Raw genomic sequence first — 24,658 nt, 5'->3', positions numbered from 1 at the left:
GAGGAGGAAGAATTTTTGGTTAATTATTTAGGCTTTTAAGTATCTAGGCCAGAGGCCAGGTGTGGTGGCTCACACCTGTAATCCCAGCACTTTGGGAGGGTGAGGTGGGTGGATCAGGAGTCTGAGACCAGACTGGCCAACATGGTGAAACCCTGTCTCTATTAAAAATACAAAAATTAGGCCAGGCGCAGTGGCTCACGCCTGTAATCCCAGCACTTTGGGAGGCTGAGGTGGGTGGGTCACCTGAGGTCAGGAGTTCAAGACCAGCCTGACCAATATGGTGAAACCCTGTCTCTACTAAAAATACAAAAATTAGCCAGATGTAGTGGCATGTGCCTATAGTCCCAGGTACTCAGGAGGCTGAGACAAGAGAATTCCTTGTACCTGGGAGGCAGAGGTTACAGTGAGCCAAGGTCGTACCACTGCACTCTAGCCTGGGCAACAGAGTGAGACTCAGTCTCAAAAACAAACAAACAAACAAACAAACAAACAAAACAAATTACCCGGATCTGGCTGGCGGGCACCTGTAATTCCGGCTACTCAGGAGGCTGAGACAGGAGAATTGCTTGAACCCCATAGGCGGAGGCTGCATTAGCCAAGATCAAACCACTGTACTCCAGCCTGGGTGATAGAATGACACTACATCTCAAAATATAAATTTAAAAAACATATATCTAAAATCCTTTTTTTGAGGGGTAGGAGGATGGAGGTGGGATGTATGTTGACATTGCACTGGCCAGCAGAACCTTGAGAAGAGGATTGATTTAAAAAAATGTAGGCCTGGCATGGTGGCTAACACCTGTAATCACAGCACTTTGGGAGGCAAAGGTGGGAGGATGGCTTGAGCCCAAGAATTCGAGAACAGCCGGGGCAACAAAGTGAAACCCTCATTTCTACAAAAAAGTTAACCGGGCATGGTGCGTGCACTTGTGGTCCCAGCTACACGGGAGGCTATAGCAGGAATATCGCTTATGCCTGGGAGATGAGGGCTGCAGTGAGCTGTGTTCCCGCCACTGTGCTGCATGCAGCCTGGGTCACAGAATGAGACGCTGTCTCAAAAAACAAAATAAAATGGAATGCAGATCTAAATGTTAAATATAGGCTGTTCACAATCTCCTACCTCATACACTAAACCAAAATATTGCTACTTTTGGTTAAGTTCAGAAAACTGAATGCTGAGTTAAACTATCCGTTTCTAGCCTTGAAGGTACTAAACCAACATTAACAGTATTTATGTATTTAGTACTAATTATAAACAACTGTGAATTACCCAATGGTTGCTATTTGCCAATATATATCTAGATTCTTCTTCTTTTTTTTTTTTTTTCTTTTTGAGATGGAGTCTTGCTCTGTCACCAGGCTGGAGTGCAGTGGCAGGATCTCGGCTCACTGCAACCTCCGACTCCCTGGTTCCAGCGATTCTCCTGCCTCAGCCTCCCGGGTAGCTGAGAATACAGCGCGCGCCACCATGCCTGGCTAATTTTTGTACTTTTAGTAGAGGCGGGGTTTCACCATGTTAGCCAGGATGGTCTTGATCTCCTGACCTCATGATCCACCTGCCTCGGCCTCCCAAAGTGCTGGGATTACAGGCGTGAGCCACCGCGCCCGGCCTAGATTATCCTCGCTTAATTATTACTAAGGTCTGTATATAATCTCTAGTTTAAAAATGAGAACACTGGCCAGGCGCGGTGGCTCAAGCCTGTAATCCAGCACTTTGGGAGGCCGAGACGGGCGGATCACGAGGTCAGGAGATCGAGACCATCCTGCCTAACACGGTGAAACCCCGTCTCTACTAAAAAATATAAAAAACTAGCCGGGCGAGGTGGCGGGCCCCTGTAGTCCCAGCTACTCGGGAGGCTGAGGCAGGAGAATGGCGTGAACCCGGGGAGGCGGAGCTTGCAGTGAGCTGAGATCCGGCCACTGCACTCCAGCCCGGGCGACAGAGACTCTGTCTCAAAAAAAAAAAAAAAAAAGAGAACACTAAGGCTCAGAAAAGTGGCATGAGTTGCCCAAACTCACACAGTGAAGCCGGGATCAAAGCTAATTACAGTACTGTTTAATTTTAAAATCTATACTTTTAAGCATCTCGCAAAACTACATCTCTAAAAGTTTTATGTAGTTCAAATGTGAGCGGCGTCCATCTACGCAGAAAAACTGAATAAACAGCATCAACCACCGGGTAGAATCAGAACAGAAACCGCTAACGCGGTGGCATCCCGCAGGGCGTTGCTCCTACGTCATAACACTGCGCGGCCGCCCCTCGCGCACCACGTGCTAGGGGAGCAGGCGGGCAGATGGCTGAGTCTGTAAGCGGGAGGCGTGTCCGGCTCATCCATGGCGCAAGATGGCGCTGCTCTTTGCACGTTCTTTGCGCTTGTGCCGCTGGGGAGCCAAACGATTGGGAGTTGCCTCCACAGAGGCCCAGAGAGGTAGGATTATCTCTTTTTACTCTTTTACCTCCAGGATGGCTTCCGTCTATTATTCCCAGACCCGACTCCGAGAAGCAATTCCAACCCTCTCGGGTCTTTTCCTTCCCCCACCTGCCTTGGTCTCTAGATTCCAAACCTGTGACACCATTTGGTTTCTTTAAATTCCGGGACTTCCTCAATCAGAGTTTTTCAGCTTTATGAGCTATCCATACTAAAGCGACCCCCCGACTCTCTTGCCCGCTTGGCATTCTGACTCTTCCCTAGTTGCTCGTGTCTCATGACTGCCTGCCTCAGATCTGAATATATCACCAGCCCTAGGGTTCTAGCCCCTGTTATTATCCCGTCTTTTTGCTCTGCCCGCAGGCGTCAGTTTCAAATTGGAAGAAAAAACCGCCCACAGCAGCCTGGCACTCTTCAGAGGTGATACGGGTGTCAAATATGGCTTGGTGGGATTGGAGCCCACCAAGGTGGCCTTGAATGTGGAGCGCTTCCGGGAGTGGGCAGTGGTGCTGGCAGACACAGCGGTCACCAGTGGCAGACACTACTGGGAAGTGACAGTGAAGCGCTCCCAGCAGTTCCGGATAGGAGTGGCAGATGTGGACATGTCCCGGGATAGCTGCATTGGTGTTGATGATCGTTCCTGGGTGTTCACCTATGCCCAGCGCAAGTGGTACACCATGTTGGCCAACGAGAAAGCCCCAATTGAGGGTATTGGGCAGCCAGAGAAGGTGGGGCTGCTGCTGGAGTATGAGGCCCAGAAGCTGAGCCTGGTGGATGTGAGCCAGCTCTCTGTGGTTCACACGCTACAGACAGATTTCCGGGGTCCAGTGGTGCCTGCCTTTGCTCTTTGGGATGGAGAGCTGCTGACCCATTCAGGGCTTGAGGTGCCCCCGGGCCTCTAGTATTTCCATTACTGGAGTCCCTAATCACGCTCTTGGCCAGCCTCCTTTTGAAAATGTCTGAAGCCTTTTTACTTTGCCTCAAGCAACCTCTAGCTCCCGCAGTTCAATGTTGGGTCCTTTGTGCAATATCATAATCATCTTCCTCATCCCCTACCTTGTGAAAGCTAGGCATACAGCCAAACCCTCCTTCTCCCACCCACCAACTACTGCCAATTTCCTAGGCTACCATGGGTGATATATCTTCCCTGACCTGCTTCCTTCAGTCCCTCTGCTTCCCTTTGCCCAGACCTTTCTCAGACTGTGTTCCATCCTGGGGTCTTATCATTCAGCTTTGTTTGAATTTATTAATCACCATGATACCTCTCCCTCCCTTTGTCCACATGTAACTTGTTTGTTCTTGGGGCTCTACCAGATCGCTGAAGAGTAAATCCTTTCTACCTCTGGCTGAAGGAGTGGTGCAGTCAATGACTTGGCCCTTTTTCTACAGCACATTCAGAGTTTGGGCTCTGGCTCCCTCAGTAAGTGCTTTATTAATTCAGTGTGTCAAAATGAAAACAGAGCCCTCCTTCCCCAGTAGCTCAGTGCCATAGACCTTCAGCCCCAGACAGCTGTAGCTATCCTTACCCTGAGTCCATCTACCTTAATCTATACCTCTGACACCCAGCCAGTCTGTCATAATCATTATCCCAGTTATAACCATGACCAAAGGGGAAGAGAGACACTTGGGGGATATCTAGGGTATGAGTGCTAGAAACTGTTGATTATTTTATTTATTTTTGGAGACAGTCTCACTCTGTCACACAGACTGGAGTGCAGTGGCATGATCTCGGCTCACTGCAACCTCTGCCTTCAGGGTTCAAGTGACTCTCGTGCCTCAGCCTCCTGAATAGCTGGGATTACAGGTGTGTGCCACCATGCCCGTCTAATTTTTATATTTTTAGTAGAGATGGGGTTTCGCCATGTTGGCCAGGCTGGTCTCAAACTCCTGGCCTCATGTGATCCACCCACCTTGGCCTCCCAAAGTGCTGGGATTACAGATGTGAGCCACCATGCCCGGCCAAAACTGTTTATACTTGAGAAGTTCCATCTTCATTTCTGCCACAGTTGGAACTTCCCGAGGAAGGAGGAAGGCCTGAGGTTTTTTTGCACAATCTGTTTCAGAGCCTGTTTAGACTCAAACCTACACTTCCCTTGGCAGCAGAATATACTTAACCTAAAGCAGTATTTGGAGTTGAGAAAAACCTGGCAGGGTAAGTGAATATGTACTGTTTGGTAGAGTAGGTAGAGAAGCTGTGCTCTGACCCTGTGATTCCATCTTTTTCTACCTTCTATGATGGTGATGAAGCTAGATACCCCTAAGAAAGAAAGAAGGACTGGGTTTAGCAAAAATGTTTTGATAATTAAAGTTTATTTGAACACAAAATACTTTCTCTGTCTATAAAATTGGCTGTTAGCAGTAGCAGCAGCATGTCCTGGCCAAGGGGAGTAGATCTCTCCAGACTACTAAAGCCATGTACATAGCCGTTTCCACTTCCCATATTCTGTGGATATATACATGTGCATGGTAGCTAGAGTCCCTCCACCAGAATGTCTTTCTCTCATGACGGTTTCTTCAGGAAGAGGAAGAGGAGACCTGGGTGAAGAGCTGGGATGGTTTTGAGTGGGGCAAGCCATTAGGCTGTACCTTGAAGCCCATTCTCTCTGGATAGCTCTACTGCAGGTGTCTACTGAGGCCCTTCTCTGTACTCTGTCTGCTGAGGGAATGGGGTATTTTGACTCTCATAGAAAGCACTAGCCTAAGTCACCACATGACTGCTTGGTCCCCACTGAAGCAGTGTAGCTCTCCATAGCATTTTTGGTGGTTATGGATTACATGTGTGGCCAGCTCGTGCTTTTTCTTGAGCAGGGGCTCTCCATGACCTGTGCTCATACCATGCTTTCTAAGTTCTCTTTAGACAGGGCCTCAGCTGCTGCCTCAGCCTGAGTGTCAGAGAGTGTGTAGGAATCCTGGTAATCTTGAAGCAGTTTGACCACCTCCAGATGGTTGAACTGCACAGCATCATCCAGGGGAATGTTGCCCCATCTGAAAGAAATAATGATATGATCAGGCAAAGGAGACATGGAGAGTGTGGTGGTTATATATATTTGCATGGTGGCTGGAGGGTCGGTAGAGAAGCTGTGCCCACCCTCCTCCACTTTTAGCTTAATACTCACCTGTCCTTGACAAAAGGATTCACTTTGCAAGCCTCGATCAGGAATTTAACAACTTCGGTGTGTCCTAGGAATACGGGCAGAAGGAAAATGAGAAGGCACAGGTCTTGAAACCTTTGGTGCAGACACTTAGCCACTGAAGTCTTTACCAAGAGGGGAGTGGAAAAGGCTTCTTCCCATTTTGTACCCTGCAGCACCCAGTAATAGTCTAGCTGCAAAGCGAAAGGTGTCTAGATAAAACTAGTTGCTGCCCCTATAACCTTGAGAGCACATATAACGAAGGAACTTTTGGTGAAAAAGAAAGGGTCTTATGATTACCCTCCCATCCTTAACCCTTCAGTACCTTCAGCTGCAGCAACATGGAGAGCTGTGCGTGAGTCATAGTCTTTCTGTTCCATATCCATGGCTGACAAGGCAAACCTGAGGGTAGTGGGAAAGCAGCTAGAGTTGCCTAGATCAGACTGGAATCACAGGTGGTCTTTGTGAACTGGTGTCAGACTGGATGAGTTTCAGAGAAAGTGAAATAGTCTACCCAGGTTTGTAGGCTCTCAATAATCTTTTTTCCATACCCAGATGAGATTGTTATACCCATATTAGAGAGATGGGAATGTGATGCTGCCAGAAATATCACTCACTGCCTACCTGTGGTAAGTGCCCATTGGAGGCAGGGTACCTACTTCCTCAGACTCTGCTCTTAACACTCAATAACAACGGCTAACTTGAATTATAGAGCAGGCAGTTTACTTTAAAAAAAAAAATCTCCTTTTTAAAAAAAATCTAATTTAAATGCAATCTATATCCATTCTGTCTAATTCCAAAGCTGAAGCACTTAACTATTTTGCTATGCTGCCTCCCAGTAAAATCTCTGACCAGGAGTATTTTATTGTGTGTATTTGGTCAACAGTAGCATTACCTTCGAAGAGCTGAGACATCACCACTGTAGGCCGCAAATAACAGGTTGACCACAGTCTTGTTCTGGAACACAAATCATACCCTCCTGACATTAATTGAACTCACCTATGTCAGCTCTGCCCTGTGACCTTCCTCCATGGGGGCTTAGTGAAGGGTATTGCTGAAGTGTTATGGAGTGTGCTACTCTGAAATATTTTTTATTTTTTTGTTTTTGTTTTTGAGACAGAGTCTTGCTCTGTCGTCCAGACTGGAGTGTAGTGGCGTGATCTTGGGTCACTGCAACCTCCACCTCCCGGTTTCAAGTGATTCTCCTGCCTCAGCCTCCCAAGTAGTGGGACCACAGGCGCGTGCCACCATGTCCAGCTAATTTTTTGTATTTTCAGTAGAGACAGGGTTTCACCATGTTAGCCAGGATGGTCTTGATCTGACCTCGTGATCCGCCCGCCTCGGCCTCTCAAAGTTCTGGGATTACAGGTGTGAGCCACCGCACCTGGCCTTTGAAATATTCTTACAAGCCACCTGGAGTTTTCCTTACCCGAACTTCTCCCCCTTCACGCCGTGGGTCTAACTTCCGAGCACAGTGCCTCAGGTTGTCATAGTTGTGGAAATTGAAGAGAGACACCAACTTCTAGAATTGTAAGCCAAAGATACTGTGTATTTACTCCTTACACTTAGTAGGAGCTCAAAATTATTTTATTAAAATAAAAGTGGTACCATTAAACAAATTTATTGCTTCAAAAATATTAAGTGCTATATGCAAAGCATCTCACCTGGCAGAAGCTGGTCCCTCTATAGCTATTCCCCAGCTTGTCCAATGGGGGTGACAGGCACATCATTCCCATGACATTGGGTACCACCAGCAGGATGGCTCCTGATACAGCTGACTTGGCTGGCAGGCCCACCTGGGGAACAGAATTGAAGCTGAGGATGATGTGGGTGTGCCCCGAATCAGAAAATAAACAAGTTAGGCTGTACTCTTAACAAGTTTACAAATGACTGCATGGCCACAATCCACCTCAACCTTTTGGCTTGTTAATTAGCTTCTTTTATTACTCCTGTCCTTTCCTTCTCTTAAAATTCATTGATTCAGCTAGAAAATATTTTTTGAAATACAGCATTCTGTGCTGGATGCTGTGCTAGAACTAGCATTCTGGTATTAGGAGATAGGTAATAAACGGGTATAAATAGTGTTAGGAGATAGGTAATAAACAGGTAAATAAATAGTCAAGTAATTTTTAAAGTAATTGTGATAAATAGTGAGAAGAAGTAGGGTGCTGTAAATAGAGGTAGAAGGGGGCCCATGTGAGATAGGGTGATCAGAAAAGTCTTTCTTTGGAAATGACATCTAAGCTGAGACCTCAAGGAGAAGAGCCAGCAATGTGAAGCACAATTCAGGAGCTGCAACATCTCTCGTTTTTTTTGTTTTGTTTTGTTTTTCTTTTTCTTTTTTTGAGACGGAGTTTTGCTCTTGTTGCCCAGGCTAGAGTGCAATGGCACAATTTCAGCTCACTGCAACCTTCACCTCCCAGGTTCAAGCAATTCTCCTGCCTCAGCCTCCCAAGTAGCTGGGATTACAGGTGCACACCACCACTCCCAGCTAATTTTTTGTATTTAGTAGAGATGGGGTTTCACCACGTAGGTCAGGCTGGTCTTGCACTCCTGACCTCAGGTGATCCACCCGCCTCAGCCTCCCAAAGAAATCTTTTTTCTTTCTTTTTTTTTTTTTTTGAGACAGAGTCCTGCTCTGTTGCCCAGGCTGGAGTGCAGTGGCGCAATCTCGGCTCACTGCAAGCTCTGCCTCCCGGGTTCACGACATTCTCCTGCCTCAGCCTCCCGAGTAGCTGGGACGACAGGTGCCTACCACCATGCCCGTCTAATTTTCTGTGTTAGCCAGGATGGTCTTGGTCTCCTGACCTCGGATCTGCCCGCCTTGGCCTCCCAAAGTGCTGAGATTACAGGCGTGAGCCACTGCGCCCAGCCAGACATCTCTTTATATATTCAAGGAACTTGGTGTTTTTGAGAAACTCATCTAAGGAGTCTCAACCTAATTGCCTTCCTGGAAGTTAGTGAATGAGAGGCAGGAACAAGCTTCCACCTCTATCTTCAGAGAGTCAATGTTCTCTCTTCTTAGCACTGGGTGCATGACAGATGGATGGCAGAGCCAGAAACTCACGTGGAAGGCAAACTGGCCAGAGAAGTCATACATGCCACAGGAATGCATGAGGCTGAGGGTGTTGCGCACTGCTTCAGCACTCAGCACACTCTCGCCTGTGATGGGGCAGATCCCACCATTGGCGAGGGTGGCTGCCATGACACTGCCTGATTCACAAGTGACCTCCACAGAGCACAGCTATGAAAACAAAGAATAGGTGAAGATGTGATGTGAACCTGCACATGGTACCCTCGGGTGTAGGGCAAGGACAGTCTGTCCTGTTCCCTCGGCCCTGAGCAGTGTTTTCTTACCTGGAAGTAGAGATCAAGGGCAGCCATCATGTCCACCCCCTTAGGAAAGCACTGCAAGGAAGAGAGGGGAGAGCATTTCTCTTCAGGACATCAGCAGCGCTTTCACATTGTCAGGGTCTCGGCCGAAACCCCCAGCCCCTACTGTTCTTCCACTAGCAGCAGAATTCCCAGGGACTTTCTCTCCCAGCCTCTCCTGGTTACCTTCTTTTCCTTGAGATAATAGCCAATGGCATAATTCCGATCCCCTGTTTCCTTCTCCGACTGGAATCTGAAGCAAACACCCAATTTAGTACTTGAAGTTGGAGGAATAGGTGTTGGGAGAAGGGGAAAATTACCCTCCCTGAGAGAGACAGAACTACATCACACCACAAACTAAATGAACCCCTTTATAACTTCTCACGGTAATATTAGAGGAAATTTCTGAACCTCAGCAAACACTCAGCGTAGCTTTATTATAAAGTAAACCCAAACCAAACCCCCAAACTATCTAGTCATCTAGTCTAGGAAAACTGGTGAAGTTTTTGGCTTTGAAAGTCTTGGCAAGAAAGGGCTTGGGCACAAACCATCACACTCTCTCATTACGTACTAATTAGTAATGGAAAAAATTATTTTACAAGGTAAACAAATGATGAAGGGACTCAGAGGAAGCTGGAGGGCCAAAGTTCCCCTGGGATTTCTTCCTCCTAAGATTCTCTCTCCCCCATTCCTCTTGTCCCCATCCTAAGTACACACAGATACACCACAATGCTTTCAGTCAGTCCTCTGAACAGGGACTTACGTGGCATTGCTGAAACCCATGTATTCATTCCCAGCCATTTTGTTGAGATACTGCAATACCTGGAAGCGAAAAAGGGACCTTGAGGCTCCACTTGACTGAGAAGCTCTATTAATACCTCACAGGCTGACTAGCCCTTCTGAACTCAGGTCTTGTCAAGAGGTTTTCCTCTCTGAGGCCAGCAGATTTCCACACTTCTGGAAATAAGGCTTCTAGTATGGGCTGGTGCACCTGGTAGTGGAGTTAGGGAGCCACTGGGGCAGCTGGAGAGGACAGCATGCTGTGGAGAAATGCAGCCAGGGGCCAAGTAGCAAGGGAACTTACAAAATCAAACTTCTCTGCTTTGTTACAGTCCATCTGCAGAGAAAGAGAGAGATGTCAGTCTTCTAAGCCTAGGAGGATGACAGAGGGAAGGATCAGAAGGATCTAGTGGAGTTCAAGTGTTAGACTGGTCCTGCTGCTGCAAATGTGTTCAATTTTATAATGGCCTGTTTTTTGTTTTTGTTTTTTTTTTCCTGAAAACACCACACTTCCATTGGCTCCTATCTTTCTCTTGAGGCAGAGTCTTGCTTTTTCACCCAGGCTGGAGTGCAGTGGCATGATCGTGGCTCACTGCAGCTTCGACCTCCCAGGCTCAAGTGATCCTCCCACCTCAGCCTCTGAGTAGCTGGAATTACAGGCATGAGCCACCTTGCTGGGCCATTCCACTTCCATTCTCAATCCAAACCCTCATCCCTGACTCCCACGTTCATTTTCCTGACTCTAATCCTGTCTCCCAGCCCCACCCTATCCCTGATCTCCATCCTCATTCCTTACACCCCATGCTAGACCTTTACTCTATCCCACTGGCTAGCATGATGGTTCATGCCTGTAATCTCAGCAATTTGGGGGGCCGAGGTGGGAGGATCGCTCGAGCCCAGGGGTTTGAGACCAGCCTGGGCAACATAGGAGAGACCCTGTCTCTCTCTCTCTCTCTCTATAGATAGATAGATAAATAGATTTTTTTTTTTTTTTTTTTTTTGAGACGGAGTCTCGCTCTGTCACCTAGGCTGGAGGGCAGTGGCACAATCTCGGCTCAACTGCAAGCTCCACCTCCCGGGTTCACACCATTCTCCTGCCTTAGCCTCCTGAGCAGCTGGAACCACAGGCACCCGCCACCACGCCTGGCTAATTTTTTGTATTTTTAGTAGAGACGGGGTTTTACCGTGCTAGCCAGGACGGTCTCGATCTCCTGACCTCGTGATCCGCCCGCCTCGGCCTTGGCCTGCCAAAGTGCTGGGATTACAGGCGTGTGCTACCGCACCTGGCCTCTATTTTTTTTTTTTTTTTTAAAGTTCCTACTTAGATGGGAATGGGGTGAGGCAGGTCCCAGATACAGGTTTGTAGATGGAGCCATCACAGAGCAAGGGGAGAGACTCAGCCTCATTTCCTCACCCAGACTCATTGCTTACTCATGTGTCAATTACAGAGTCAATACCACAGGGACTGTGACACCTGAGTCCCTGGGGGGAGGATTCCTAACACCACCTTCCTCAGGAGGGGCTATGATTGGCCCAAGGGTGTTGCTGCCCAGCTGCTCCCAGGTTCTTGCTCAAGCTCTGGGAGACCTACAGCTGATGGGCTAGTTTGACACCCTGTTCAAGGCCAACTCACAGTTCCAGGTGACGTGAATAACTGCCCTGGCCTGGCCATTCACCCTTCCCTGCAGGTGTCCCACACCCAGAAATGGCCAATCAGTGCCCAGTAGTACTGTCCTCCCCTTGTCTCTGGCATTTGGCCCTTGGTCCTAGGCAGGGGTCAGGACCTGCTCACTGCTCTAAGAGTCAGGAAGCTCTAGGCTCTAGACTCATGGGTGGGGGCAGGGAACAGTACTAGTGGGGGTGAGGGAGGTGGTGCAGCCTCTTTTACTGACATCGTCAGCGTAGCGTGTGGGTCCCTGCTGTGCCTCATGTGCCTTCTGGGGACCCTCAAAGGAATCAGAGCCCCACCAGTCTCCCCAGAGAGCTGAACAAATATGAGGGATACACGAACACAGGAGCTTAGAGGATAATACCTGTCAGAAGGTTAAGGCGGCACTGACCTTGATCAGGGAGCTGACAACAATGGCACCAGCATTGACCATGGGGTTATGGGGGATTCCTGGGGAAATACAAACCACCAAGAGTCTTAGCCACTGAACAAAGCCTCCCTGACAGCCTGCTCATTTTGTGGGTTAGACAAGAAGGATTGCTTGCTAGGGAGAAGGGCATGACAGGGCTAATCAGGAAGGGCAGAGAAACAAAAAAGGCTGGGGGATGGGGTGGGGGTAAGGAGGAGGGGACGGCCATAAGTATGGTCTGAGCCTTGGTAGTGCTCACCTTCCTCATTGAGGGAGAGCTTGTTGTAGCGCAGGCCACTAGGCTCTTTGCCCACAAACTTGTGCACGTAGTCAGTGCCTAGGGTGCTTATGGAGATGGCATAGGTGAGGGGCTTCACACAGGACTGCAGGCAGAAGGGGATCTTTGTGTGGCCCACAGAGTGCCTGGAGGCAGACAGAGGCCATGAAAGGGGTTGGCCTGTGTTCGGCACCTGTGCCCTGCCTCCCCTTCCTCTTGCCCAGCATCTCACCGCTGACCATCCACAGTGCACAGGGAGACACCCCACAGGTCTGGGTTTGACTTGGCCAGCTGAGGGATGTAGGCTGCCACCTGGACATGAATGGGTGGAGAAAAGGGAGATGGATGTGGAGAAAAGGAACAGAGTTGAGGATGAGGGTAAAGAGAATCTTTTAGATAAAAGCTAAAATTCTGTCTTCTATAGGGCAAAGGGGTTCCCTCCTGCCTGTTGCTCCCAGAAATTCCGAGCCTTAAGTCCTAAAAGGCCATGTCTTTCTGTATCCCCAATCCTGTAGAGATAGCAGTAAAGCTAATGGAAGTTAAAAAAGGAGAATTCTGAGGTCACCTTCCCCTTTTGCTTCTTAGGCTCAGTCTTTGAAGACTGTATTATAGACTCTTGATTCCCTCACCTGCTCTAGGAATCACGTGTATAGAAACACATGAAGCCAGGTCCCCATTTACAGAAGTTCTGCTTCTCATTTCTCATTCATAGGATTCCCAGCCGCAGGAAATCTCTGAGAAGCAAGGTTTATCTAGGTGTGGTGGCTCATGCCTGTAATCCCAGCAGTTTGGGAGGCCAAGGTGGGCGGATCACTTGAGGTCAGGAGTTCGAGACCAGCCTGGCCAATATGGCAAAACCCCATCTCTACTAAAAATACAAAAATTAGCCAGGCATGGTGGCATATGCCAGCTACTCGGGAGGCTGAGACAGGAGAATCGCTTGAACCTGGGAGGTGGAGGCTACAGTGAGCTGAGATTGCACCATTGCGCTCCAACCCGGGTGACAGAGCAAGACTCCATCTCAGAAAAAAAAAAAAAAAAAGAGATATTTGGCCCAGGTCCCTGACCCCTCCCTTAGTCCCCTGGCTCTCACTTTGCCTCCAGTGAGCTCTTTGGCATCCTCAAAGATGCGATCCACATGGCCCGTGAACTCCTCAAAATCAGGAATGACAAACTTCTTTCGGAATGCCTGGGTCAGGAGCACAATGTTGCTGCTCACACACCTGGATCCCAGATACGATTGGATTAGGGGGCTAGAGAGATGCAGCTGGGACTCACTCTGGAGCCATGGAAATTGCGAATAAAGAAGGTTGAGTGGTCTTCCGGTTTGGGATCAACAGCTGTATTACCTTTGGCAAATCAGTTTGCCTTTCTGTGTCTTAGTTTCCTTACCTGTAAAATGAGGGGTTTTAACGATGTGGAAAGACACTATGTCTTGGGATATGAGAAAAAAAATAAATACCAGAATAATATGTATGTATGTTACCTTGATATTTAAAAAATCCTAAATCATGGAAGTATATTTACATATATTCATGTATGTATGTCAATACATAGGACATTATCTAGAAGATACCCACTAATCTGTTAATATTTACTTTGGGGAAAAGAGGATAGGGATTGAGTAGGGAGGGAAAGGAGAACATGCATTTCTATATTGTTTGAACTCTTATAATGAGTATTCATGTGTAACTTATATAATAAGTAATAAAATAAAATGAAGAATTGAACTATACAATTCGCAAATTCCTCCCTGCTGTGAGAGTCTACGTCCACAGGACAGTTTTCAGAGAGCAGTGCCCTTGTTTCTGGGGCCCTCACTTTCGGAAGAGATCTCGGTCCAAGAGGCCACCACTACTGGACTCTTGGACCACACGGTGCATCTCGCTCATGCAGTCTTGGAGCCGAGGATCTGATGTCTGCAGCCCAGTGGCCTTTAGTGCCTTTAGAGGAAAGAAGAGACCAGAAAGGTCAGCTACAAGGACAGTGATGTGCTCCTCATAATCTTTCCCAGTGGATACCCGATTAGCTGAACCCCAGCCACTACAATAGGTGGAACAAATGGGTTTGGAGAATAAGAAGGGAGGGGATGGAGCAACTCTGAAGGCTAACAAGGGTTTCCTGTCCTTTTTCCACAGGGTTTAATCTTCTGACCCTGGGGCAGGGATGGGCTTGTCTTATCAGCCTAGACATCTGGATTCTCATCCATCTGTATGCTTCACCCTCATGTAGCAACCCATTAGCTGCCCTGCACTTGTCATACCCTCGTTTCCCCCACTTTTCACAGATCTTAAGGAATTAGCATCCTGAACAGGTAGAGAGCAACTTACAGTGGTGAACTTGTGGATAGGGATTTGTTCCTGTCCTTCAGCAATAGTGTAGAAGAGCAAATCACCCAGGCGGGACAGCATGCCACTTTCTGATGAATCACTGGGGGCAGAGAATGGGGAGGAAAGTGGGGCCTGAGAACTGCTACCTGCTCCTCCTTCTGCAACATGGGCTTATAAGTAGGTGAGTGTCCTCATTCTATGCCTCCTCCTTAAACCATCTGATCTATCCCTATAAATCTAACTTTCATGTCTGTCCTAAGAAGTTGTAGATCTTTTCTCTAGCTTTTACTCCTGACCTTCAGATCTTTATTTTTAGCTCCCTTCTCACACTTCCACCTATAGGTGCCCCACAAGCACTGAAAACTCAGTATGTCCAAACCTGAGTCATCTCACCTCGTTCCCTCTTCTTCTCCTCTTTGTTTCCCACCTGGGTTAACAGCATTACCACCCACCTGGGTGCCAAGCTGGAAATGTGGCATCATTTTGATAGTTTCCACACCTTAAGTCCATGCTTAGTTGGTCACCAACATTGGATGAATCTGCCTCATAATGTCTCAAATCCACCCTCTCTTCTCCTTTTCCCTGTGCCAGCATGCTGTAGTAGACCAGAGTTTGCTCCATAATAGCTGTGTGATCTTGAGCAGTTTGCTTAATATTGCTGAACTTGCTTCCTTATATAAGGGTAGTAATGTCTACTTCACCTGGGTGATGTGAGGCTTAAGATAAAAATTCCATGAAAAACTGTCTGACACAAAGTAGATGTTCAATAAATCATGTATATCATCAGCTCCTTATTCCCTTTTACCTAATTGCCACTACACGCTCTTGACTTTCAATCCATCTTTTTTTTTTTTTTTTTTTGAGACAGAGTTTCACTCTTGTTGCTTCAATCCATCTTCTAAAATGTGCTAGTGATCTTTTTTTTTTTTTTTTGAAATGGAGTCCGGCTCTGTTGCCCAGGCTGGAGTGCAATGGTGCGATCTCAGCTCACTGCAACCTCCGCCTCCCGGGTTCAAGCGATTCTCCTGCCTCAGTCTCCTGAGTAGCTGGGATGACAAGTGTGCGCCACCACGACCGGCTAATGTTTTTGTATTTTTAGTAGAGACGGGGTTTCACTATTTTGGTCAGGCTGGTCTGGAACTCCTTACCTTGTGATCCGCCTGCCTCGGTCTCCCAAAGTGCTGGGATTGCAGGCATGAGCCACTACGCCCGGCCAAACTGTGCCAGTGATCTTTCTAAACTCAAATGTAATTTCTGTACTCAAAAACATTTGGTAACTCCCTATGCCTACAGAATAAGCTCTTGAAATAAGAAGTAGGCCAGTCATGGTGGCTCACACCTGTAATCCCAGCACTTTGGGAGGCTGAGGTGGTTGGATCACCTGAGGTTAGGAGTTCAAGACCAGCTTGGCCAACATGGTGAAACCCCATCTCTATTAAAAATACAAAATTAACTGGGCATGGTGGCACATGCCTGTAATCCCAGCTACTACAGAAGCTGAGGCAAGAGAATTGCTTGAACCTGTGAGGCGGAGGTTGCAGTGAGCTGATATCTTGCCATTGCACTCTAGCGTGGGCAAAAGAGCAAAACTCCGTCTCAAAACAAAAACTTGGTAGGCCCTTAAAAGCTCTTTAAAACCTGCCAATTGGCCGGGCACGGTGGTTCATGTCTGTAATCCCCACACTTTGGGAGGCCAAGGTGGGCAGATCACCTGAGGTCAGGAGTTCGAGACCAGACTGGCCAGCATGGTAAAACCCCATCTCTACTAAAAATACAAAAACTAGCCAGGCGTGATGGTGGGCGCCTGTAATCTCAGCTACTTGGGAAGCTGAGGCAGGAGAATTGCCTGAGCCTGGGAGGTGGAGGTTACAGTCATTCAAGATTGCACCACTGCACTCCAGCCTGGGTGACAGAGTGAGACTTTGTGTCAAAAATAAATAAATAAGGCCGGGCGCGGTGGCTCAAGCCTGTAATCCCAGCACTTTGGGAGGCCGAGACGGGCAGATCACAAGGTCAGGAGATCGAGACCATCCTGGCTAACACTGTGAAACCCCGTCTCTACTAAAAAATACAAAAAACTAGCCGGGCGAGGTGGTGGGCGCCTGTAGTCCCAGCTACTCTGGAGGCTGAGGCAGGAGAATGGCGTAAACCCGGGAGGCGGAGCTTGCAGTGAGCTGAGATCCGGCCACTGCACTCCAGCCTGGGCGACAGAGCGAGACTCCGTCTCAAAAAAAAAAAAAAAAAAAAAAGTTAAAAAAAAAAAAAATAAATAATAAATAAATAAATAAATAAATAAAACCTGCTCACTTAACTTCCCTATTCCCCATCATGCCCACACACTCCAGATGTAACAGGCAATATAGATGGTTCACCAAAATGGGCCGGGAACTGTGAGGCTTCCTGGCCTTTGCTTATGCTATAACTTCTGCATAGAATGACCTTTGCTTAGTATGGTCCTGCTCATTCTTCAAAGTCCAGATCAAATGTCGCCAACTCTGTAAAGGCTTCCCCAAACCTCCAGATATTGCTTATGCTGCCGGTTTGACACAACACACCATCTTACTGACAGAAGAATCTCCCTTGCTCCACTGTTAGGTCTTTGTGTTTTATACATCTTTTTTATACATCTTTGTCTTCCTAGCACTGAGCAAAGTCCCTAGCACACAGTGGGTCTTCAATAAGAATTACTAAATTGTATTGCTGGCAAGGTCCCTGTGCCCCAAAGTATCTCTCTGGCTTATAGCACCTAAAATTCCAGGTACTGAAGACTTTTTAGTTTTCAAGATTTCCATTAACATGTTAAAATATTTAGAAGAGTTATTTTTTTAAGTAGAAAAGGGATCTACTATGTTGCCTAGGCTGATCTCAAACTCCTGGACTCAAGTGATCTTCCCACCTAAGCCTCCCAGAGTGTGGGATTATAGGCATGAGCCACCACACCCAGCCAAGCGGAGTTATTTTATCAGATTATTTCCAAATATGACAGCTAGTTTCGATTAAGACCCTTCAAAGATCTTTGACCCAGTCAGGTGCGGTGGCTTACGCCTGTAGCCCCAGCACTTTGGGAGGCTGAGGCAGGTGGATCATGAGGTCAGGAGATCAAGACCATCCTGGCTAAAATGGTGAAACCCTGTCTCTACTAAAAATACAAAAAAAAAAAAAAATTAGCCGGGCATGGTGGCGGGCGCCTGTAGTCCCAGCTACTTGGGAGGCTGAGGCAGGAGAATGGCATGAACCCCAGAGGCGGAGCTTGCAGTGAGCTGAGATTGCGCCACTGCACTCCAGCCTGGGCGACAGAGCCAGACTCCATCTCAAAAAATAAATAAATAGGCTGGGTGCGGTGGCTCAAGCCTGTAATCCCAGCACTTTGGGAGGCCGAGACGGGTGGATCACGAGGTCAGCAGATCGAGACCATCCTGGCTAACACGGTGAAACCCTGTCTCTACCTAAAAAATACAAAAGACTAGCCAGGCGAGGTGGCGGGCGCCTGTAGTCCCAGCTACTTGGGAGGCTGAGGCAGGAGAATGGCTTAAACCCGAGAGGCGGAACTTGCAGTGAGCTGAGATCCGGCCACTGCACTCTAGCCTGGGCGACAGAGCGAGACTCCATCTCAAAAAATAAATAATAAATAAATAAATAAATAAATAAAATAAATTACAAAACAATAAAAAATTTAAAATATATAAAACAATAAAATTAAAAAGAAAACTTTGACCCAATAATTTGACTTCCAAGGATTTGTCCTACAGGTATACTTACACACCTCAAAAATAACACATTTACAATTATTCATCACATTGTTGTTTTTTCTTTTTTTTTTTTTTGAGATGGAGTCTTTTTTTTTTCTTTCTTTGAGACGGAGTCTCGCTCTGTTGCCCAGCCTGGAGTGCAGTGGCCGGATCTCAGCTCACTGCAAACTCTGCCTCCTGGGTTCACGCCATTCTCCTGCCTCAGCCTCCCCAGTAGCTGGGACTACAGGCGCCCACCACCTCATCCGGCTAGTTTTTTTGTATTTTTTAGTAGAGACGGGGTTTCACTGTGTTAGTCAGGATGGTCTCGATCTCCTGACCTCATGATCCGCCCGTCTCGGCCTCCCAAAGTGCTGGGATTACAAGCTTGAGCCACCGCACCTGGCCAGAGACGGAGTCTTGCTGTGTCACCCAGGCTGGAGTGCAATGGCGTGATCTCTGCTCACTGCAACCTCTGCCTCCTGGGTTCAGGCGATTCTCCTGCCTCAGCCTCCCAAGTAGCTGGGATTTACAGGCACGTGCCACCATGCCCAGCTAATTTTTGTAGTTTTAGTAGAGACGGGGTTTCCCCATGTTGGCCAGGCTGGTCTCAAACTCCTGACCTAGTGATCCACCCACCTCCTCCTCCCAAAGTGCTGGGATTACAGGCATGAGCCACCACGCCCGGCCTTCACTGCGTTGTTAATAATAGTAAGATTAGAAACAACCTGATGTGCAACAAAAGGGAACCGGTTAATTATGGTATATTCATACAATGGAATATTATGCAGTATAAAAAAAGAACTTGGGGTGTGCTCTAAGTATTGATATGGAATTATCTCTAGGATACAATATTAACTAAAAGAAGTATGTTATAGAACAGTATATAGAGTATGGTAGTATTTATGTTTGTTTTTAGAGATGGGGTTTAGCTTAGCTGTATTGCTCAAGTTGGCCTTGAACTCCTGGGCTCAAGTGATCCTTCTGCCTCAACCTCCCTAGTAGCTGGGACTACAGGTGCATGCCACCATGCCCAGCTTTATTTATTTTTATTTTTTAATTTATTTTTTCTTTCAATAGGTTTTTGGGGAACAGGTGGTGTTTGGTTACATGAATAAGTTCTTTAGTGCTAGCTTTATGTTTTCATGTGTTTTTTCTTTTTTTTCTTTATCAGTTTTCTCAGGTTGAAGCACAGGTTTAAAGGGAAAAATATATATGTGTTTGCTTATTCAGGCACAGAATATTTCTGGACGAACATTTAGTTAGAAATAGGTAAGACTGGCCGGCCATGGTGGCTCATGCCTGTAATCCCAGCACTTTGGGAGCCCAAGGTGGGCAGATCACAAGGTAAGGAGTTCGAGACCAGCCTGACCAACATGGTGAAACCCCGTCTCTACTAAAAATACAAAAATTAGCTGGTGTGGTGGCGCCCACCTGTAACCCCAGCTACTCAGGAGGCTGAGGCAGGAGAATTGCTTGAACCCAGGAGGCAGAGGTTGCAGTGAACCAAGATTATGCTACTGCACTCCAGCCTGGGCAATGGAGTGAGACTCCATCTCATAATAAATAAATAAATAGGTAAGATTGATTCATCTTCTACAGAGATGACGTAGGTGCTGGGAAAAAGGGATGGGAGGGATACTTTTCACTATCTTTTGTGTATTTTGAATTTTGAACCATATGGAATATATTATCTATTGAAACAATGGATTAAAAAATAAGACTCAAACAGCTTGGCATAGACTAGGCATGTGTGTGTTTGGAGTCAGGAGAAATACCAGAAGAGGGAACACCAGAAGAGTCTTCCTGCTTCTGGGTAAATCTTGTTGTCACAATGAAGCTAGTGCCTATACGGGGAGAGGAGGAGAAAAGCTATCTGAGGGATAACTCAAGAAGGAAAGTACATAGGAACACTTTGAAGGCAGGACTCAGGACTCTGTGCCTGGAAGCTGACAGAAGACAGGAAATAATGCTATACCACTGAATGTATCACAAGCCTAAAAAAACTGCATATCCCTCAGATATGGATGGATCACCAATGTAATGTTGAGGGAAAACAAGCAAGGTACAAGAGCAATGTATATAGTATGATACCAAAAAACCAAGGTACAGGAACAATGTGTTTAGGATACCATTTGTACAAAAAAAGTAAAGTAATATCAGCATGTATTTTATGCATAAAATATCTCTAGAAAACTATACATGATATCACCGACATCAGATTATCTCTGGGGGGCAAAATTTCCTTGGAATTTAAGAAATAATTGAACAAGTGTACAAGAGTATATACTAACCAAATTGAAGACTGGTTATTTAAATTATGATACCTCAAACAATGGAATCTTTTAAAATTATAAAATGACAATGTCATACATATTCAATGATATTAAAAGCTGTTCATAAATGGAAAAGATAAGTTCAAGAGTATGACTATCCCATTTTTGTTAAATTATATATACATATATAGGATATGTATGACTAGATCACAATATTAATTGGTTATCTCTAATACTGGGATCTTTATTTTCTTTTTAAATTTTTTAAATAATAAACTTATTTATTTATTTTTGAGGCAGGGTCTCACTCTGTTGCCTAGGCTGGAGTGTGGTGGTGCAATCATGGATCACTACAGCCTCAACCTACAGGGCTCAAGTGATCATCCCACTTCAGTCTCCCAAGTAACTAGGACTACAGGCACACGCCACCATGCCTGGTTAATTTTTGTATATATATATTTTTTGTAGAGACAGGGTTTTGCCATGCTGCCCAAGCTGGTTTCAAACTCCTGAGCTCAAGTGATCCTCTCCACCTTGGCCACCCACAGTGCTGGGATTACAGGTGTGAGCCACTGCGCCTGGCTCTAAATTTATTTTTTTAATTGGCACATAATTGTACAGATGTTTATGGGATGCAGCGATGTTTCAATACATAGAATTATAGTGATCAGTAAGGGTAATTAGTGTATCCATCATCTCAAACATTTATCATTTCTTTGTGTTGGGATATTTTCCTCTTGATATTCTTACTTTTCTTTTAAAGTCATAAATACAGCCGGGCACGGTGGCTAACACCTATAATCCCAGCACTTTGGGAGGCTCAGGCAGGTGGATTATCTGAGGTCAGGAGTTCGAGACCAGCCTGACCAACATGGTGAAACCCCATCTCTATTAAAAATACAAAAATTAGCCAGTCGTGGTGGTGGGTACCTGTAATCCCAGCTACTTGGGAAGCTGAGGCAGAGGTTGCAGTGAGCTGAGATTGTGCCACTGCACTCCAGTCTGGAGGACAAAGAGACTCTGTCTCCAAAAAAAAAAAAAAGTCATAAATACAGCTAAATAGCTAAATATTAAATAATAACCCGAATAACAGCGCATTTCCTCTTTACTGCTCTCTTTCCTTCGCCAAACACAGGAACTCCACCCCATCATGGTGTCACACTGCCAGAGCACATCACTCTCCAGTGCTCACAACCCTTTCTGCCTGGGGAGTACCAGTCCAAGGATATGACAGCGGGTTCCCTGGGCAGAAGAAACAAGGTCCCCTGAAAAGACTTCCATCACCAGACTCCACTGGATAAGGAGGTGTGGGGGGGGGGGAACTAGGGATACCTATAGTTCCCTACTCTGCAGAAGGTAGACAGATGAGGGAAGTTCAGCCTTTGCTGTATCTCACTTTATTTCTCCCATGGTGAATATCTGGGAAGAAGTTGGGGTGGAGACTAGAACAGGAGGGAGAGGGCTTATCCTTTAAATGTTCTGTGTCTCTTTGAGAAGAAGCTGATGGAAAAGTACTGTGTAATATGGATAAGCAAACACCATGACTATGAAAAAAAGAAAGAAAAGGGCCGGGCGTGGTAGCTCATGCCTGTAATCCCAGCACTTTGGGAGGCTGAGGCAGGCAGATCATCTGAAGTCAGGAGTTCAAGACCAGCTGGGCCAACATGGTGAAACCCTGTCTCTACTAAAACTACAAAAATTAGCGGGGTGTGGTGGAGCGTACCTGCAATCCAAGCTACTCGAGGTAATCCCAGCTACTCTAGAGGCTGAGGCAGATTTGAACCCAGGAGGCGGAGGTTGCAGTGAGTCAAGATGGTGCCACTGCACTCCAGCCTGTGTGACAGAGTGAGACTCCGTCTCAAAAAAGAAAGAAAGAAAAGTACGGCATAATGTCATTAATAATAAATAATACCTATTGGTGTCCCTTACGACAGAGACTCGAGTAGTTGGTGAGGTAGTGTTGTGTCAGTCTGGCTACTTTACTGATAGTGTCTATGTTTCTGAGTGTCATGAGGGAGATGGCCCATTTCCTGTTCCTGCTACAGTAGAGCAATGGCTCTTTGAACAGTGTCTATGCTGGCCCTCTGGGGAGGACAAGATTTCCTGTTCAGCACGTCTGCATCTCGGAGAAAAAGGCTCAGCCACCAAGTGTGTCCTAGGCGGTGGGGAAGATAAAAGTTTGGCCACCTGGGCGGAAGAAATAACCAAAGAAAGAGAACCTTTTAGATTCCGGAGCCTGGGCAGCACAAATAATAGCTCTGACTGGCTCTGGTTTGGGAAATCTGCGTCTTAAAGACTTTTCCTCTATTACAAATATTCTCCCCATTCAACAACCAGTTTGGAAAATCCCCCCCTATTCTGCTGTTCAGGGAGCACTACTACGCACACACCCAACACTTATGTACGTACCTGCGCACCAGTAACACACGAGCATCACACATTACCCGCCGAGGACACGCAGAAACACAACACACAGACAGACCCCAGTACACTTGGACCTGAGGCAGGAGGCTGTTCCACACCCACGCATCTCCTAAAATACACACCGAGACGAGGGAAGGTGAGGACGGGCGGCGTGCGCCCGGCCCTGCACTCAGACACGTGAGCCAAGTAACACTCGGGGCGCATCTGTGATCCAGGTTAACTGCGCACCTTGGACAGGCGCCATCCCCAGGACCCGCTTGCCCGAACGCGCTCCCAGGCAGATTGCAGATTACCGCCCGAACGCGGCGTACCCAAAGCTCCACATCCAAAGGAAAAGGCATCCAGGGCTAGTGAGCGAGGAGAGGGGAGATGAGGGGCGCTGCCTGGGGAGGGCACTCGGGAACTAGCGAGGACCACAGTGGGAGTTGGGGCAAGCCCGTCCCCTGCCCTGTCCCAGGAGCCTTACTGATCCTGGTGCTGCGGCTGGCTGCTGTGTGGCGTCTCTCTGCCCTGGGCCGCTGCCTCACTGAGGTGGTGCCGGACGCCCCCGCCAAGGAGGGGGCTCCGGCTCAGGTGACCCCAGTCTCCCCGCCGGCAGTGACTGCCGGCTCGGCTCAGCGCCTTCTGCAGAGCCTTCATGGAGCGCATGCCCCCAGCAAGCCGCTGGCTCTGCAGGTGCGCCCAGGACCTCTAGCTGTGGCTGGGAAGGAGAGGCGGAGCGGGCGAGACAAGGTGCGGGGGAGTTCTGTGAGGGAGCTCTGGGCCTGAAAGACGGAGAAGGGGGGCCCGGTGGGTGGGGCTGGGGCAGGAGGAGGGGCTTTCCCCTTTAAAGCTGGCTCCAGGGTTAGGCACACCCTCAGGATAGGGGCTAGATGAGGAGCGTTGGGAATAAAGGAGAACCCGAGTGGGTGGAGAGAGGGCGGTGCCTGGGAGCTGGAATGGACAATGCCCAGGTCCAATCACTGAGGAAGCAAAAACATTGAGGCAGGGAAAGGGTAAGGTTGCCCAATGAGAGCAAGACGGTAGGCTCTTGCGACAGCCTGCGGATGCTTCCACGTGGGCCCCGCGAGCGCTTCCGTGTGGACCCCGAGAGCGCGGGTGTCCGCGGATGCTGAGGGCTGGAAAGGCGAGGACAAGCTGAAGCAAAGCCGGTGGGGGCGGGAGGCGCTCCCCGGGGACACCGTGGGGCTGTGAACGATGGAGTTCTCGCTAGAGAGGAGGGTGCTGCCTCGAGAGAGGAGGCCAAGTAAGAGTGAGCCCAGTTCAGGAGGTCACTTAGAGAGCCTCGACCTCCGAAGACCAAACCAGCGCCCAATAATCCGGCGAGTAGCGTGGCACGCGGCCGACCTGCGGTGGTGCTGAGTGGAGGGCAGGATGGCTGCTGGGTACCCCGGGCAGAAGCAGCCGACCAGCACCTCAGGAAGGTCGCTCTGGCGGTTAGGATGCCTGGTTCCAGTTTGTGTCCCTCTACCATTTATTTGGTGTAGGACTTGTTTTAAAATCTGGAAAGTTAAAACATTAGAATAAGGTGGCACGCAGAAAAATATTTTATAAACCATGAAGTGCTCCCTACATTTTTCCTACTTTAATTGTTTGCCCTTGTCCTCCTCACGGGCAGAAAAGAGGCGATGTACAAAAAGCATTTTGAAATCTAAGAACATTCAGGACTTTTGCCATTTGCAGCTAGAATTTTCACCTTGTATCTCGGCAGCGCCTAACCCAGCGTCCATATTTAGTAGTCCATATTTAGTTATTAGTCTCAATTTGAAGGTGAGGAAACTAAGACTCGGAAATTAAGACTTCTCGCATAAGGTAACCCAGCTAGTAAGTACC

The 24,658-nt window shown here is 47.6% G+C and overlaps 2 protein-coding genes across 5 annotated transcripts; one reads left to right on the top strand and one right to left on the bottom strand.

Annotated features, from left to right (window-relative positions):
* The first annotated feature begins 2,239 nt into the window (after positions 1–2,239).
* SPRYD4 (SPRY domain containing 4) lies at positions 2,240–4,754 on the top strand. Its single transcript, XM_033221669.1, has 2 exons — positions 2,240–2,429; positions 2,793–4,754. The coding sequence occupies exons 1-2, from the start codon at positions 2,345–2,347 to the stop codon at positions 3,329–3,331; spliced, it is 624 nt and encodes a 207-aa protein (XP_033077560.1). The 5' UTR covers positions 2,240–2,344; the 3' UTR covers positions 3,332–4,754.
* On the bottom strand, positions 4,724–23,753 carry GLS2 (glutaminase 2). Of its 4 annotated transcripts, XM_033221666.1 has the most exons (19): positions 23,292–23,376; positions 22,811–22,934; positions 14,398–14,497; positions 13,889–14,010; positions 13,161–13,290; positions 12,300–12,379; positions 12,050–12,213; positions 11,773–11,831; positions 10,017–10,049; positions 9,696–9,754; positions 9,119–9,185; positions 8,918–8,968; positions 8,628–8,804; positions 7,225–7,356; positions 6,990–7,082; positions 6,456–6,517; positions 5,886–5,962; positions 5,546–5,609; positions 5,067–5,414 (listed from the first exon to the last, which is right to left on the bottom strand). In XM_033221666.1, the coding sequence occupies exons 2-19, from the start codon at positions 22,840–22,842 to the stop codon at positions 5,258–5,260; spliced, it is 1,659 nt and encodes a 552-aa protein (XP_033077557.1). In that variant the 5' UTR covers positions 22,843–22,934; positions 23,292–23,376; the 3' UTR covers positions 5,067–5,257. The 4 variants fall into 4 exon arrangements, with proteins under 4 accessions (XP_033077556.1, XP_033077559.1, XP_033077558.1 ...); XM_033221665.1 differs by lacking the exon at positions 22,811–22,934 and having other exon boundaries at positions 4,724–5,414; positions 23,292–23,744; XM_033221668.1 differs by lacking the exons at positions 22,811–22,934; positions 23,292–23,376 and adding an exon at positions 23,054–23,283 and having other exon boundaries at positions 4,724–5,414.
* Positions 23,754–24,658: the final 905 nt, after the last annotated feature.

The sequence above is a fragment of the Trachypithecus francoisi genome, unplaced genomic scaffold (genome assembly GCF_009764315.1).
Source record: "Trachypithecus francoisi isolate TF-2019V2 unplaced genomic scaffold, Tfra_2.0 Lachesis_group11, whole genome shotgun sequence".
NCBI classification, from domain to species: Eukaryota; Metazoa; Chordata; class Mammalia; order Primates; family Cercopithecidae; genus Trachypithecus; species Trachypithecus francoisi.
The sequence above is the reverse complement of the archived record's forward strand: the minus strand, read 5'-3'. Positions and strand labels throughout refer to the sequence as shown.